We start from the raw sequence: 15,657 nt of genomic DNA on the forward strand, positions 1-15,657 counted from the left end.
TTATGACAACTACAAGAAGCAAAACATTAAAGCAGCAAAGAAACGCCATCTTTACACTTTAAAAAAAAGACGAAGGAAATTTCCTTTGAAGTTGAAGAGAAGTGTTTTTGAATTAATGGAGTGTACAGTGATTTTACTAAATTTTATTTATGAAAATACTCTTTGCATTCATGCCAAAAGGTTTTAGCACAGTCATAAGTAGGATTTACACAAAGAAACACAGCCCAAATTTATGACGTGTTTGCAAATGTAAGAAAAAGTCTAAATTTACAATATTTATAATTTATTGTTAAGTATCTTTCCACCACTATTCCTGGAATGCTGATATTTTATAAACACAAGCATTGGTTTTGAACCTAGACTATCTCAACCTATACTACTTTTTAAAAAAAGAAATATTCCAGCATGTTTTTCATGTCTTTTGGGGATTTAATAGGGGGGAAATGAACCCATGCTGAATACTCCTGCCTTTGGCTTTGACTCAGCCTTTTAACATCCACAGTCTTGACAGCTGCTTTTGTGGCTTGACTTCCTTCAGGCATTTTCCCCCTTTTTCTTATTTGCTACATTTTATACAAATTAATCTGTAGCAAGTGGACACACACACAAACTGTTTTTGAAGTTAATTACTAATTTTGATACCTTTTCAAATATTTTACTTCCTATACATCTACTGGTAGGGTGTTTTTTTTAGTGGAAAAATGCATTTTTTAAAAGGGCAGAATAATGCATTTTAAAATTAATGCAGCAGTTGTTTTGCAATGACTATGAAATTTTATTTATTTATTTATTTATTTATTTATTTATTTATTTATTTGAGACAGAGTCTCACTCTGTCACCCAGGCTGGAGTGCAGTGGCGCGATCTTGGCTCACTGCAAACTCTGCCTCCTGGGTTCAAGCAATTCTCCCGCCTCAGCCTCCCAAGCAGCTGGGACTACAGGCGCCGGCCACCACGCCCGGCTAATTTTTTGTATTTTTAGTAGAGACAGGGTTTCACCATGTTAGCCAGGATGGTCTCGATCTCCTGATCTCATGATCCGCCTGCCTGGGCCTCCCAGAGTGCTGGGATTATAGGCGTGAGCCACCACGCCCAGCCAAAAGATTTTTTTTTTTTTAACAAAAAGACTCAATTTTTTCCTTTCTAAAGTTAACATTTTCCAAGATTTTCATGTCCTTTGTAAAAGTCCTTCCTATTCTTTAGTAGGTGATATTAAGATGTAAAAAAAGAACTAAATTTTATGCAGGTAAAAGAAATCATTGGAATCAGGTAATGCTGCCTTCTGTATTCCCTACACAATGTATTATGTACAAGGATGTTCATGATAGCATTGTTTGGAATAGCAAACAGACAGCCTAAATGCCCAGCAATCGGGGACTAGTTAAATAAATATACATCCATTTAATGGAATGCTATATAGAGTTAAAAGAAAACGATACATATATATGTAATATGTAATATGGAAGGTTCTCCAAGGAGTATTGTTAGATGAAAAGGGTAATTTGAGCAAACTAGTGTGTATAGTTTGTTTCTGTGTGTGTGTGTGGCACAAGCACACGTGTTTTTATTTGTATATAGAATATTTTTGGAAGGATACATATGTATCTATTAACAGTGGTAATCACTGTTGAGGGGGATATTGATATGAATGAAAGAGAGAATATTCTTTGATACTATTTGAATTTTCACCATGTGCATGTATTATTTTTTAATGTTAAAAATTGGTTAAAATAAAAAATGATATAAATTTATATTGCTGATACGGAGCAGTTGCCAAGATAAATGGTTAGGAAGAAAAGCTGGATACAGAACAGAACAAATGTTACCATTTGTTTGAAAAGAGGAAAAAAAATACATATGCCACACACACAGAGACCCTTGTTATATTAGATACAAAAATCCGTAGAACACCCAAGAAATCTCACAATGGTTGTCTCTGGAGAGAAGGATAAAGAGAAGAGAGGATAGATGAACTTTCATTATATGCCTTCTTGTAACATTTGAAGGTTTTGCTCTGGGCATACTTAACTTTTTTTATATAATAAAGAAGCTTTCCAAAACAAACAAAAAAACAGCATGGTAGTAATCTATTTTTCAGTAGAATCATGATTAGCAGTTTCTTATCCATTCAAGTTTTCATCTATCTATTTGTTTGTTTGTTTGTTTGTTTATTTATTTATTTTAGTTTTTGAGACAGAATCTCACTCTGTCACCTAGGCTGGAGTGCAGTGGCTTGATCTCAACTCACTCACTGCAGCTTCCATCTCCCGAGATCAAGTGATCCTCTCACTTTGGCCTCCCCAGTAGCTGGGACTACAGGCATGAGCCACCATGCGCAGCTAATTTTTGTATTTTTTTGTAGAGACGCGGTCTCACCGTGTTACCAGGCTGGTATCGAAATTTTGGGCTCAAGAGATTTGCCCCCCTCAGTCTCCCAAAGTGCTGGGATTACAGGCATGAGCCACTGCTCCTGGCTTATTTATTTTGAAATGTTAGTTAATGGGCAAGGCCCTGATGATGGTATAAAATAGCAGCATTCTCTGTTGTTTAATGTTTGAGAACACTGGTATATATAGGTGTGTTGAGTTTACTTATCACTTAAAAGTGACTTTTTTTTTTTTTAGACAGAGTCTCACTCTGTCACCCAGGCTGGAGTGCAGTGGCACGATCTCGGTTCACTGCAACCCCCACCAATGGGTTCAACCAATTCTTGTGCCTCAGCCACCCAAGTAGTTGAGATTACAGGCACGTGCCACCATGCCCGGCTAATTTTTGTATTTTTAGTAGAGATGGGGTTTTGCCATGTTAGCCAGGCTGGTCTCGTACTCCTGGCCTCAAGTGAAAAAGTGAATTTAAAAATAAATTATATGGCTGGGCATGGTGGGTCACATCTGTAATCTCAGCACTTTGGGAAGCCGAGGGAGGCTGATTGCTTGAGCCCGGGAGTTCCAGGCCAGCCTGGGCAATATAGAGAGACCCCATCTTTATAGAAGATACAAAAATTAGCCAAGCATGGCGGTGTGCACCTGTGGTCCCAGCTACTTTGGAGGTTAGGGTGGGAGGATCACTTGAGCCTGAGAGGTCAAGGCTGCAGGGAGCTGCAATTGCACCACTGCACTCTGGCCTGGGTGACGGAGTGAGACCCTGTCTCAAAACAAAAACAAAACAAAAATAATAATAATTTTAAATTAGTATTGTATAATACTCATGGCGACTGATAATGATACCTTTTCTTACCCCATCTTAGTCTTTTTAGAAGTTCACAGAACTTCAGATTTTCGTCTTCACATAGATGTCAAGGAAAATCAAGTCACTGAAAATTAATGAGTGCTTTAAATTTATTTGATTAGCCCAGGGGACTTTGGTTGAGGAAAAAAACAACTTATAAATGATTTCTCTTAGAAGGTATTATTCCTGGACCAACACAGAAAATCAGGTGAGGAGTACAGTTTCTGAGCATAGAATTTTACATAAGAATTAGTGTTCATCAAGACTTGTGCCTGTAACAAATTTTCATGTTTTAAACACAAAATATTGAGAGAAAAGTGTAGTTCATTTGAATACAAGCTTTTTTGGTTTTTCTGCTTAAAACTTTTTTGTAAGTAGGTTAAGCCTTCAGACCTGAAACCCAATGAATTTGCTTGATATTTTGAGGCTAAATATTGTAATAGGTGGACCCAATTCTATTAGAAAGCATTTATTTTTCATTTGGCTTCCATCAACACATGCTTCTCTCAGAAACTTGTTTATGAAGATGGCTAAGTATCACTAGCACAGGAAAGGGACTGCTAAGTTATAGGCAAGGGGATTTATATGACATGTAAAATAAAGATTCCAGTTTCTACTGACTCTTGTGAGGCAAATAGTGGAAGAACCAATCTTGTGAACCTTATCGGTCTTTGTCAGCTGATGTGAATTTAACACACATTTGCCATCCTGGAAAAGTTCTTGATCATGATTAATCTCTAAAAGGTATTTTCCTAAACTTAAAAAGTGATACCACTTACCCTTAAGATTTATGCACTTTACTTGTGTTAGTGATACCTCAATTAAAAAGTAAATTTTTTAAATAAAGAGACACTTTTTCATGTGAAACTTTTTTTCCAAGGAACCAAATATTGAACTGAATTATTGACAGTGAGAGGTTTTGGCTGTTGATAATGATGTTACATACATGTTGTCAAATACGTGAATGAGAATCCCTGTTTGGAGTGGGATGTGGCATGGGGAGGTTGAATCTTGTCACCATTTGCCATTACAGCTTTAGTGGTATTGGAGGTTTCTGTTATCACAAAGAAAACTTACCCCTTCTTCAGTATGTTAAAAGCTGGCTCACATGTTTAGGCCTGCTAACCCTAGCCATAATCCATTCTTTACTATGTATTATTTTATTTTTACTCCTTGGACTTTTGAAAACCATTTCTTATATCTACCTGTAGCCTGTAGAACATCTAGTCGTCTTCTTCTTCTTCTTCTTCTTCTTCTTCTTCTTCTTCTTCTTCTTCTTCTTCTTCTTCTTCTTCTTTCTTCTTCTTCTTCCTCTTCCTCTTCCTCTTCCTCTTCTTCCTCTTCTTCCTCTTCCTCTTCCTCTTCCTCTTCTTCTTCTTCTTTCTTCTTTCTTCTTCCTCTTTTCTTTTTTTTTTTTGAGACAGAGTCTTGCTCTATCAGCCAGGCACGATCTCGGCTCACTGCAACCTCTGCCTCCTGGGTTTTAAGCAATTTTCTCTGCCTCAGCCTCCCAAGTAGCTGGGATTACAGGCACCTGCCACCACGCCCAGCTAATTTTTGTATTTTTAGTAGAAATGGGGTTTTGCCGTGTTGGCCAGGCTGATCTCAAACTCCTGACCTCAGGTGATCCACCTGCCTCGGCCTCCCAAAATACTGCAATTATAGGCATGAGCCACTGCACCTGGCCATCTCATTCTTCTTTAATGGAAGACATTAGAATCCAACTAGCTTTGTAGTTTCTCTCAAGAAGTTTCTTAAGTAATGTCGGCTTACCAGTTGGGGCATAATAGACCCTAAAATGCATCAGGATTGCAAACGAGTGCTAAGGCCTACTACAACTTGTTTGGGAGAAAGGAAAGGTGGGACAAGAGAGCAAGATGAACCAATAATAATAAAATTGCTACATTTATGTGGCATTATATATTTTTCAAAGGATTTTCCTGCTCTGAGACTTAAAGCATGATAGTGCCAGAAAGGAAACACATTCTTTAACCCAGCCAGGTCAATGCTATATTTAAGTATCTAACAGAATCAAACAGAAGGTGCTGGAAAAAATCAGTATATTAATTTCACTAAGACTGAGGTGGCTGTTCTAAATTTTGCAAGCATGAAATTCATACCAAAAAGTGATATTTTGAAAAAATTACTACATTACTCGATAATAAATTTCAACTATGAATTGGACCACTTCTTTCTTGACCAAATCATTGACCACATTTTGTTTTGTCTGTCAGTTCTACTCTCCATACCTGATGTGACTACTGCTATTATCACTAATAATCATAATTTATAGATTTACTTTACTAAAGTTAAAATACTAATTAATAGCATATACCATAAAGTCAACTCACTGGCTGTCATTCAATATGCTTTGTCTTTGAGTAATGATCATGATTTATTAAACATGCAGATTTTCAGGCTATATAGTTCAGTGGATTAGAACAAGAGCTTAGTAATCAGACAAGTTGGGGTGAAAGCCTGGCCCTGCCACTTATGAGTCACCTATATAACTTTGGGTAAGTTATTTCATCTTTGTGTCTCAATTTCTTTATCTTCATCTTTGGGATAATAATAAGTCTTAGGATTGTTTTGAGGATTAAATGAGATAGTCCACAAAAAGCCTTGACCCAGAGCTTGTACCCAGTTAGAGTTTAGCTAGCTATTATATAATTATTATTATTATAGCTAACTTTCTCGTATATGTCAAAAGATACTGAAAATTCAGTTGGATAGCTTTGTAATAAGAATTAAGGACTGAGAATACAGTGGCCCAAAGAAAACAGAACTATAAGCCAATAATTCCAGGTTATGATTGCCTTATGATAAATGCATTCATTTTACAATATATTTATCCACATACTACCAAATACCTAGGTTTATATATTTTGAATTATGTCAAAATCTCATTACTGTTGAAAATATTCCCACTTAGCAGGTTCCATTTTAGTACCAGTTGAACAATACCAGTGGTAGATGGAATGTGTTAGTGTGAAGCTGGAATGACTGCTGACAGGCTGTAATTTGCTTTATGAAGTGTGGGTTGTCACATATACAATTATCTGGTTTTTATTTGTTGCTGCCAGCCCTCCAGTTTGTTAACATCCAGGAGTTATAGGTGAAACCTAAGAAGGGTTAAAAATCCCAGCATTTTCTTAGAGGATGGGCGAGGAGAACACAGCGGCTGCTTTTTTTTTTTCTCTCTTTTCTTGTTTCTTTTTCTTTTTCTTTTTTTTTTTTTTTTTAAGAACAAGGATGATGCTACACACTACAGCTCACCCTACTGGTCAAAATTAAAACCTGCATTACAAAAGACCATTTTCTTGAGGGAAAAAAAGAAAAAAAGAACTTTTCAATTAGCTCCACAGACATTTTCCTGTCCAATCCACCACTGACAGATGTAGTTCATTCTGAGAATATCATTAAGCTATGCTGCCCTTTCGGTTGTTGGATTCACAGGTGTTGTTATAGTGATTATACTAAGAGTGTCTAATCAATTTGGCTCCATTTGTGATTATTTAGACTGTGCCACTCTCCTCAAATGTTATCTCTAAATGTTCTTAAGAAGGCTGTTATTCTTAGCATGATTACATAATTAGAAAACAGTAAAAAAACTGTAGGTTTTTACTAAGCTAAGCTAAAAACTGTAGTCTTAGGTTCAATTTCTTGTACATTTGAGATCCAGTTGGAGCAACTTTTTAAAAGAATGATAAATGGAAACTTTCTTTACCTGACTTATCATTTATTCTGTAGACTTAATGACATCCAGTACCATTACACTCACTGCCAGGGTCTTGGGGGGAAAAAAGGAATATTTATACATTGAATTATACATAGGTGTAGTAAAGGAAAAAAAAAAGAGACAGGCAGGAAGTCTGACTGTATAGAACAGAGAAGAATTTGAGACCCTCAATATACATGGATTAATCACAAGAACTAACCACGCAGATCCAAATGGATATTTAGAAATTGGTGAAGCCTCTAGGATGTTCTCTGGAAAACATAGTACATTTTCTAATGCATGAATATGTGCAAAATGGTATGTAATTTAAAATGGAAGTGTTGACAGAATTTTAGTTTTGGTGCAGCAAATTTGCTCTATAATATATTTACATGTGAGTAACATTTCATATATGGTCACATCTGTACCCAACATATATCTTTAGTTGGTATTAGATTCAATAACTTAGTTGAACGGTTATAATAAGGAACAATAAGCTGCAGTTTTGCTAATCTTACTATAGTTCAGCTTTGAGAGCTGTATTACTATTAAATTGGCCCATGAAAATCTGGCAATATTAATGCCATCAAGCATGAAAACTAACTGGGCTTGGATCAGGGAGCTTTATTTGTAGCATTTTAGTGAGAATTTATTAGTTTAAAGAGGGAGCTGTATTTCTTATGGGATCCTAAATATTAAACAGAATAGGAAGTCATGTATTTCCTTCCAACAACAATAATTTAAAATTTTTCAATTTTAAATTAATCTAAATTTCCTTATATAATCCAGAGATACTTGGTGAAGTAGTAGCAAACCCTAGTGTTTTTTGTTGTTGTTGTTCCTTTTTTTTGTTTGTTTTTGAGACGGAGTTTCGCTCTTGTTGCCCAGGCTGGAGTGCAATGGCACAATCTCAGCTCACCACAACCTCTGCCTCCTGGGTTCAAGTGATGCTCCTGCCTTAGCCTCCCAAGTAGCTGGGATTACAGGCATGCGCCACCAGTCCCGGCTAATTTTTTTGTATTTTTAGTAGAGACAGGGATTTCCATGTTGGTCAGGCTGGTCTCGAACCCCAAACTCAGGTGATCTGCCTGCCTCGGCCTCACAAAGTGCTGGGATTACAGGCATGAGCCACCATGCCTGGCTGCAAACCCTAGTTTTTAACCACACCATATAAACAGTTGGTTGCAAACATGAATAGAGTCTTTATAATATAGCTCACAATTAATTTGAAGAGAAATAAAAGATGATGTAGACTAACATGAAAAAATCGAGACTTTGCATATTGAATAAGCAAACATATATGTTTTCCCTGTTATTTGTTATTTTCTCACTTTTTTAATGCTTAAACCATTTTCTGTCTTTTAAAATTTCTTCTCATTTCTCTGGTAAAATTGTCATTATGGCCTGTTTCTGTCTCAAAATAGTACCTGCAAATTCAGGATTAAACGGATTTGCTGTGAACTAAAATAGTTACAAGGGGAACATCATCATGGTTCATTTTTCTCCCTGTTTTATTTGGAACTGAATTAGTAAATGAAAGTTTTAGCAGTTTAATTCACTTCTCCATAAAGTTTATGGAGCAGCAACAGCTGGTTGAATCTGTGGCAGAAAAAGCCAACTTCTAGTGGCCAAGACTATTGTTTCAGAATTAAGGGGGAAAACTCATTAACTGTTAATGAAAACACAGGGAATAAAAACAAATAGCACAGAAACCCTAGGAAATAATTACCTTACACCTGACACAAAGCTGCTTTATCTTTCTGCTCCAACCCTCAGAAATTCACAACTTATCACCCTGTGGAGCATGAATGAAATTGAGTTTGACTCTCAGAAAAGAATAGAGAAATCATCCCGCTTATGGGCCCCTCAGCATGTACTTGGTGGAGAACCTGCCATTGAATATACCAAGGAGTGTATCTAACGCCCAATTCTTATGACACTTAGGCTACAGGAGCAAATTACCTGCTAATAGCAGGTGAACCCTTGATATAGTTCCACTAGATCTTGTTTAGAAATACAAAGAGAAAGGACTGAAGGTAGTGGATGTGATTAATGGAGATATGGTGTGTTAGAATATATATCTGTATAGAAATATATTGATTCTGAGGGAGTTGCAGTGGGAAAGTGTGTCTCCAGTGGCAAGGGGTCTTGCTTGTGAGAAAGCCACTCTAAGCAGATGGAGTTCTAAGCCCTAATTGTAGAGCTGCTGAGTGGAAATGTTTGTCACTATAGTTTGTGATCATTTATGTCTGATCCCACTGGACTACAGTTGTGGCCATTTGGAACTGCGATTGTCAGAGCTATAGACAAATCCAGAGAACACGTGTTTATTTTATATGTTTTATGGTTATGTTTTAAAGAAAAATGATGTTCTTAAACTTAAACAAATCCAAAATGACCACAATAATTGCTGTTCTTCTATAAAACTTTTCACCCATGCATCCTCAGTAGTTGTAATCATTTCAATTACACGGGAGTGTCTATTTATATGGTATTATAGCCTTGTTTCTGTGTGTGCCCAAGGGAACTGGGTCACTTGATATGACACTAAAAACACTTATAACAATATCTCCATCATCAGGAACTAATTGCACTTGCGTGTAAAGCTTATTTCTAAATGTTCCCACACCACAACCATTTGTACTACTGACCTAGGCTCTGTTTTGCTTCATTGAGTTGTATATCTATGTCGTTGTGTACTTTACAGAGGAACTGTCTCATGTTTGACACCAGGGGTGGCTGTTGAAAGCACACCTTGGGTGACTATACTCAGAAACCATAGGAATCATGTGGAAGTGACTTTTCCATCTGAAGTTAGGCAAGCAAGTGCCAAATCCAGGCAGGTGTTTTGGGTAAGACTTTAAAAACTGAGACTGTGAAGGCAATGTGATACCCTGGATTGGATCCCAAAACAGAAAACGTACATTAATGGAAAACCTGTGAAATCCAAATAGAGTCTGTAGTTTAGTTAATAGCAATATACCAATGTTAATTTATTGGTTTTGGCAGATAGACCTCAATTATGTAAGAAGTTGACATTGGGGAAAACTGGGTGAAGGGTATGTAGGAACTCTGTACTATCTTTGCAACACTTACATACATCTAAAATTATTCCAAACTAAAAAGTTCACTAAAAAAAAAAAGCCCTTCCTGATCTGCATGTTTTTAAAACGCTTAGAATGTGAGCATGTGCTTTTTGCTTTTTTCTTTTCTTTCTTTTCTCTTCTTTTTTTTTTTTTTTTTTTTTTTTGATACAGGGCTCACTCTGTTATCTAGGTTGGAGTGCAGTGGCACAGTCATAGCTCACTGCAGCTTTTACCTCCTTGGCTCCTTGGCTCAAATGATCCCCCCCATCTCAGCCTCTCAAGTAGCTGGGACCACAGGCACAAGCCACCATGCCTGGCTAATTTTTCTACTTTTTGTAGAGATGGGGTATCGTCATGTTGCCCAGGCTGGTCTTGAACTCCTAGGCTCAAGCCATCCACCTGCCTTGGCCTCCCAAAGTGCTGAGATTATAGGTGTGAACCACTGCGCCTGGCTAGGTTCTTTTTCTTTAATGGTGGATTTGCCACATTTTTGAAACAAGCAGAAAACTTTGAGTCCAGAATAATAGTTTATACATAATGTTCAGTATATCCTACAAAAGTTAAATTTTGCTTGGCAATTCCAGTACTTTTTTTACTTTTAAAGATTTTTATTCGGCTTAAAATAAAAATTCCTTTTAACCTTGCAGCTCACTTTCAGGTTACTAGCCAGGCAGTCCATTTAGATTGTGTTGATAATATAATTTTAGTGGACTTCCAGTGATGTAAAATTTGAGCATTTTAATCCTCAGTCCAGTATTTGAGAATTTTTCTAGTTATTATGGAAATTATACAGTGATGCTTTAAGCATAGCTATCAACTTTGTGTACTGATAAGTAAACTAATAAAGGAGAGTATTTCTTCTGGCTTTGGCCAATGACTATTGTGTGAGTTTTCTACAATTTTTATTTCTCTTTTCCATAATAAACTTTATAGTTTGTTTCTAAAGTCCTATATTTGTAGGTGCTCAACTCAGTTATGGACATCTACCTACCATACAGCATTTGAAGAAGAGTCTAGATATGATCATCTAATTTATGGAAAGAGAAGGCTACAGCCATTCTCTTTTTATCATTTTATAACCTCCCTAGCTTTCTAGTTTAATTGTAGGAAATAAACCTTTAAAGTGAGGCAATACAGATTCTATGTAGGTTGTTTGGTTTCACAGCTCCCTAGTTGAAATCCAAGGCCAAAACTCTACAGTATTTACTGAGATTAGCATTGGTGATTTCCTTTGGAAATTAGTATTTGAGATAATATTAAATTCAGTTGAAAATCCTATTTTCATGTTTGTGAAATGAAATAAGCAGCTGTCAGTGTCCTTTTATTAGCAGACTGTACCTCTATTTGGGGGATTTTAAGGAAAGCCATTTGCAATACTTAGAGCCTTGTCTTCCGGTTTCTGAATGAGCTAACATCTTCTGTCTGAACCTTTTAAAGTATCATAATAACATCGGTCACTTCTACAGAATACATTCCAATGTATATTGAAAACACACAAAAGAGATTAGAATTAATTGCATAATTCAGTATTGTATATACATTACCTTTTATCAAAGCCATTTTACAGAACAAATATTATCTTCTTAGGGCTTTTAGAATTCCTAAGAGGTCAGTTGCCTAGGCTGTAAACTAGAATTACAAAGAAAGAACTTTGTTAACGTTGCAGAACAAATAGGAATACCATCCAGCAAAGTCTAGGTGTTCTCCGTTTTTATAATACTTCTCTTACTTTTCAGAGAAAGACTATTGACCTTGCTATATTATATTATGTATAGAAGGTTAAACCTTTGGGTCAGTCCTATTTCATTTGAAATAGAGGCATGCAGGGTAAAGGTTGTAATTATTGGAGACATAGTATATTGGAATATAAATTTAATTCTTTTTTTTTTTTTTAGATGGAGTCTCGCTCTTGTCACCCAGGCTGGAGTGCAATGGTGCAATCTTGGCTCACTGCAACTTCCACCTCCCGGGTTCAAGCGATTCTCCTGCCCTAGCCTCCCGAGTAGCTGGGATTACAGGCGCCCACCACCACGCCCCACTAATTTTTGTATTTTTAGTGGAGACAGGGTTTCACCATATTGGCCAGGCTGATCTTGAACTCCTGCCCTCAGGTGATCCGCCTGCCTGGGCCTCCCAAAGTGCTAGGATTACAGGCGTGACCCACCGTGCCTGGCTGAATATAAATTTATATAGCTATGTTTTTATTTTAAGTATGATAGAGAAATTTCTTCCTGGTGGCAAGAGGTATTCCCACTATAAGCTATCAGTTCCTAAGTTTTAGTGAGAGAGTTACTTGAGTGGAAAATTTTTCATCCAGGTAAGTCAGTTCTTGAACCTATTTAACTGTTTCCTATATGTTAATGGATAGTGGCCATGTTCATCATCCAGTAAAAGATACATTTTTTTTTCAAATACTGGAAGAGATCACACATAGATCCTTTTATAAGGTTGTATCCTTTTATAAGGATGCCCAAAGGTTGACCTTATTTTCTTTTTTTTTGTCCCTCAGGGGGAGACATTGGACAGGACAGCTCTGATGATAATCACAGTGGGACTCTTGGCCTGTCCCTCACATCCGATGCACCCTTTTTGTCAGATTATCAGGATGAGGGTGAGTGTTATCCTTCTGGATTTTGGGTGACCACCATACTTCATTATCTTTTGTCCTGACATCTTTGCCTTTTGTCGTTTTTGTATCCAGCAGCCTTTGGTGGGTTTTCTGTACTGGTAATCACTAGTTTGCAAAGAAAAACTATTTGTTTCATTGTGGTGCTGATCCTCCTTGGTAATTCAATACTTCTGAAGTTAATATACTTAGGGAGACACTAATTCCATATTGGAACAGGAAGACATCATTATTGATCTTTTTATAAAAACTGTAGCTCAATAGCTAAGAGGGCATTTTAAGATTTCAGGGCCTAGTTTATACCATTCTTTTGGATTTTTTAGCTTCGCTGATTTACATGAGAATTGAAGCTTTTATTTAATGATTGTTGGATTATTAATTTTCTGTGGATCATTTGAGACCCTTGAGCTCATCATAGTATATAATAAGATACCATTTCACCTGTACTTCTCACATACCCCTGACCATATTGGTATTGCTCAAGGGGAAGGGAAAGCCACAAGAACCACAGTGTAAATCTTCCTAGAGCATCAATTTTACTTGAATATTTGGGAATGAGAGGAGTTAAATAATTCAACTGTTAGAAACATTATTTTTATATTCAAAATTCCATAGTATATAACATAGTGAAATGCAAAATATACATGAATTTTTAAGATAACATAAAATATAAATATTTTGGCCTGATGGCTGCCAGTTTCTGGCTCAGGGCCTATATTTCCCAAGTGTGGGGATCCGCTGTGCCTCTTCTGGCATGTGGCCACCTGAGCAGAAGGTTTCATCATCACGGATGCGCATGGTTTTCTTATCAGAGTCTCTCTCATGCCTTCCCAGTAGGGTTAAAAAGGTAGAGGTGCTACTAAATTGAACATTAAATTGGAAACACATTATTCACTTAGGGATTGGGAATAAAGTTGGTAAATTATTCCTTTCATTTCTTTGTTAGTCTGCAATCTTTCCATTTCTTTTTATTTAGATTTCAAGAGCTTATAATTTCTATTTTACTCTCTCTTTTTACTTTATCTATTGATTGTTATTTCATTTAGCCTTTTTGACGATTCATGTTTTTTTCCCTTTCACTGACTTGATAACCTCCACATAAGAACTGGGGGTTGAATCACACAGAAACATTTTATTTTGCTTGGGCTTTGTATGATAGCACAATTAGTAATACCCAAGTTTTAAAATGGGGTTTGTAATATAGGATCTGTGTATTGATTCAGGTATTACACTAAAAACATTGTTTGGATTGAAAGTTTAATAATTACATTGGTAGCTGATTAATACTTGTAGAAAATTAACAGTGCAAAACAGGAAGAAATCAACTTTTCATTTGTTTTTGATTAATCTAATACTTGACAGAATTAGAACAATAGTGCCTCATTAATCTTTAGGTCACTTATTTGGTATTTCCAACTTTCCCAAACACAACTGAGAACACAATAAGTAATCCAGAAAGGCCTCTAAGTGGAAATAGATGTGACTTATGTACCTTGCTCTTGGAAGAACCCCTGAGGCCTTTTGCTGAGGAATCTTCTTACAAGTCTCTAACCAAAACAGTGTTTTGGTTTCTCAGCCCACAGTAGAGCTTCAAATTAGAAGAAGGGGTACTATAAAGGCATCAATTAACAAATAAGATTAAGGTAAGAAACAAGAACAAAACTTTATATAGAAAACAAAATCTATAAATAAAATTTATCTAAGAATAATTTTTTTTAAATAGCAGTTTGGGGTCATTTTCTATGATAGAGAAAAAGAGTGCATGCTCACCTAAGTGCTCAGTACCTTAATAAATTAAAACTTTTTTAGCTAGCATTTATTGAGCACTTACTATTTGCCTTGCATCATCTGTATGGTAAGCACTCTGCGTATGTCATCATTTGATCCTCAAGACTGCCCTAAAATGTGGGTATTAGGATTATCCTTATTTTACAGACAAGGAAACAGACTCGGGGAAGTTAACTTATCTAAAATCACACAGCTAATAAGTAGTAGTGCCAGGATTTACGCCTACATAGTCTGGTTCTAAAACCTCTGCTCTTAACCACTCTACTATCCTTACCACTATCCTTATCTGAGATATCCAAAAAAATAGATTCATACTCCAAACATTTTGGCAGATTCATACTCGAAATATTTTGGCTAAGACCATACAGATAAAAATACTATGCTTAAAAATATTTTCATTAAAATAGTTGAAATTTAGGAAAAACATTTGTGTTGAAAGAGGTAAATCTGGAAAACTCCAAAGTGCAAAACTTTGTTCCGTAACAGTTCCTCATAAGAGAGGAGTTCATTATATTAGTAATATTAAACTCTTACTTAATAAATTTTTATTTTTAGTTCTATGCATGAAATTAAAAGAATTCCCAAAGTGACATAGTCAATGGTAGAGGTAGGAATAGACCTATTTCTGTGTTAAAAACTTGATTGTAAGATGATGTGATACTGTTTAAATGTGAGTTTCTGCAAAGCATTGAATCTAGCACAGTGCTTGAGTGCCTAATGCATAACAGGCACAATAAATGTTCATTTTCATCCCCTGAAAATTAAAGATACATACATTTCCTGTGAAATTAAAGAGAAAGTTATAACGGTGTCAAAATTTTGAGCAATCTCTATATCCTATTTAATTAGATTTTACCATTATAGAGAATGATAACACTTGATATGCTACTTATTCATTTTTTTAAACAAATATTTATTTAAAGATTCCTAGGTAACACCAAGACACTGTGTTAAGCTGCAGGTGAAAAATGCAGTGAGAAAGCAGATACAGTCCCTGCCCTCATGGAGCTTACCATCTCATTGGGAAAACTATTAATAAGTAGACAAATAAAAAATATAAAGTTAGTGTCTTTATAGATAGCTAAGTCAATTATTTATAAAGAAAAAATATTCCTCTTTATTTTTTATTATTATCTTTTTGAGACAGAGTTTTGCTCTGTCACCCAGGCTAGAGTGCAGTGGTGGGATCTCGGCTCACTGTAAGCTCTGCC

The 15,657-nt window shown here is 36.1% G+C and overlaps 1 protein-coding gene across 2 annotated transcripts in view; it reads left to right on the plus strand.

Moving 5' to 3' along the window:
- The window catches only part of SKAP1 (src kinase associated phosphoprotein 1), a 312,702-nt gene that overhangs the window by 79,720 nt on the left and 217,325 nt on the right, over positions 1–15,657 (plus strand). For both annotated transcript variants that reach the window (XM_003278731.4, XM_012503658.2), the window contains exon 4: positions 12,542–12,643. In XM_003278731.4, coding sequence (XP_003278779.1) covers positions 12,542–12,643 — 102 coding nt within the window. The remainder of the gene's footprint in view (positions 1–12,541; positions 12,644–15,657) is intronic.

Source organism: Nomascus leucogenys, unplaced genomic scaffold (genome assembly GCF_006542625.1).
Source record: "Nomascus leucogenys isolate Asia unplaced genomic scaffold, Asia_NLE_v1 Super-Scaffold_258, whole genome shotgun sequence".
Taxonomy (NCBI): domain Eukaryota; kingdom Metazoa; phylum Chordata; class Mammalia; order Primates; family Hylobatidae; genus Nomascus; species Nomascus leucogenys.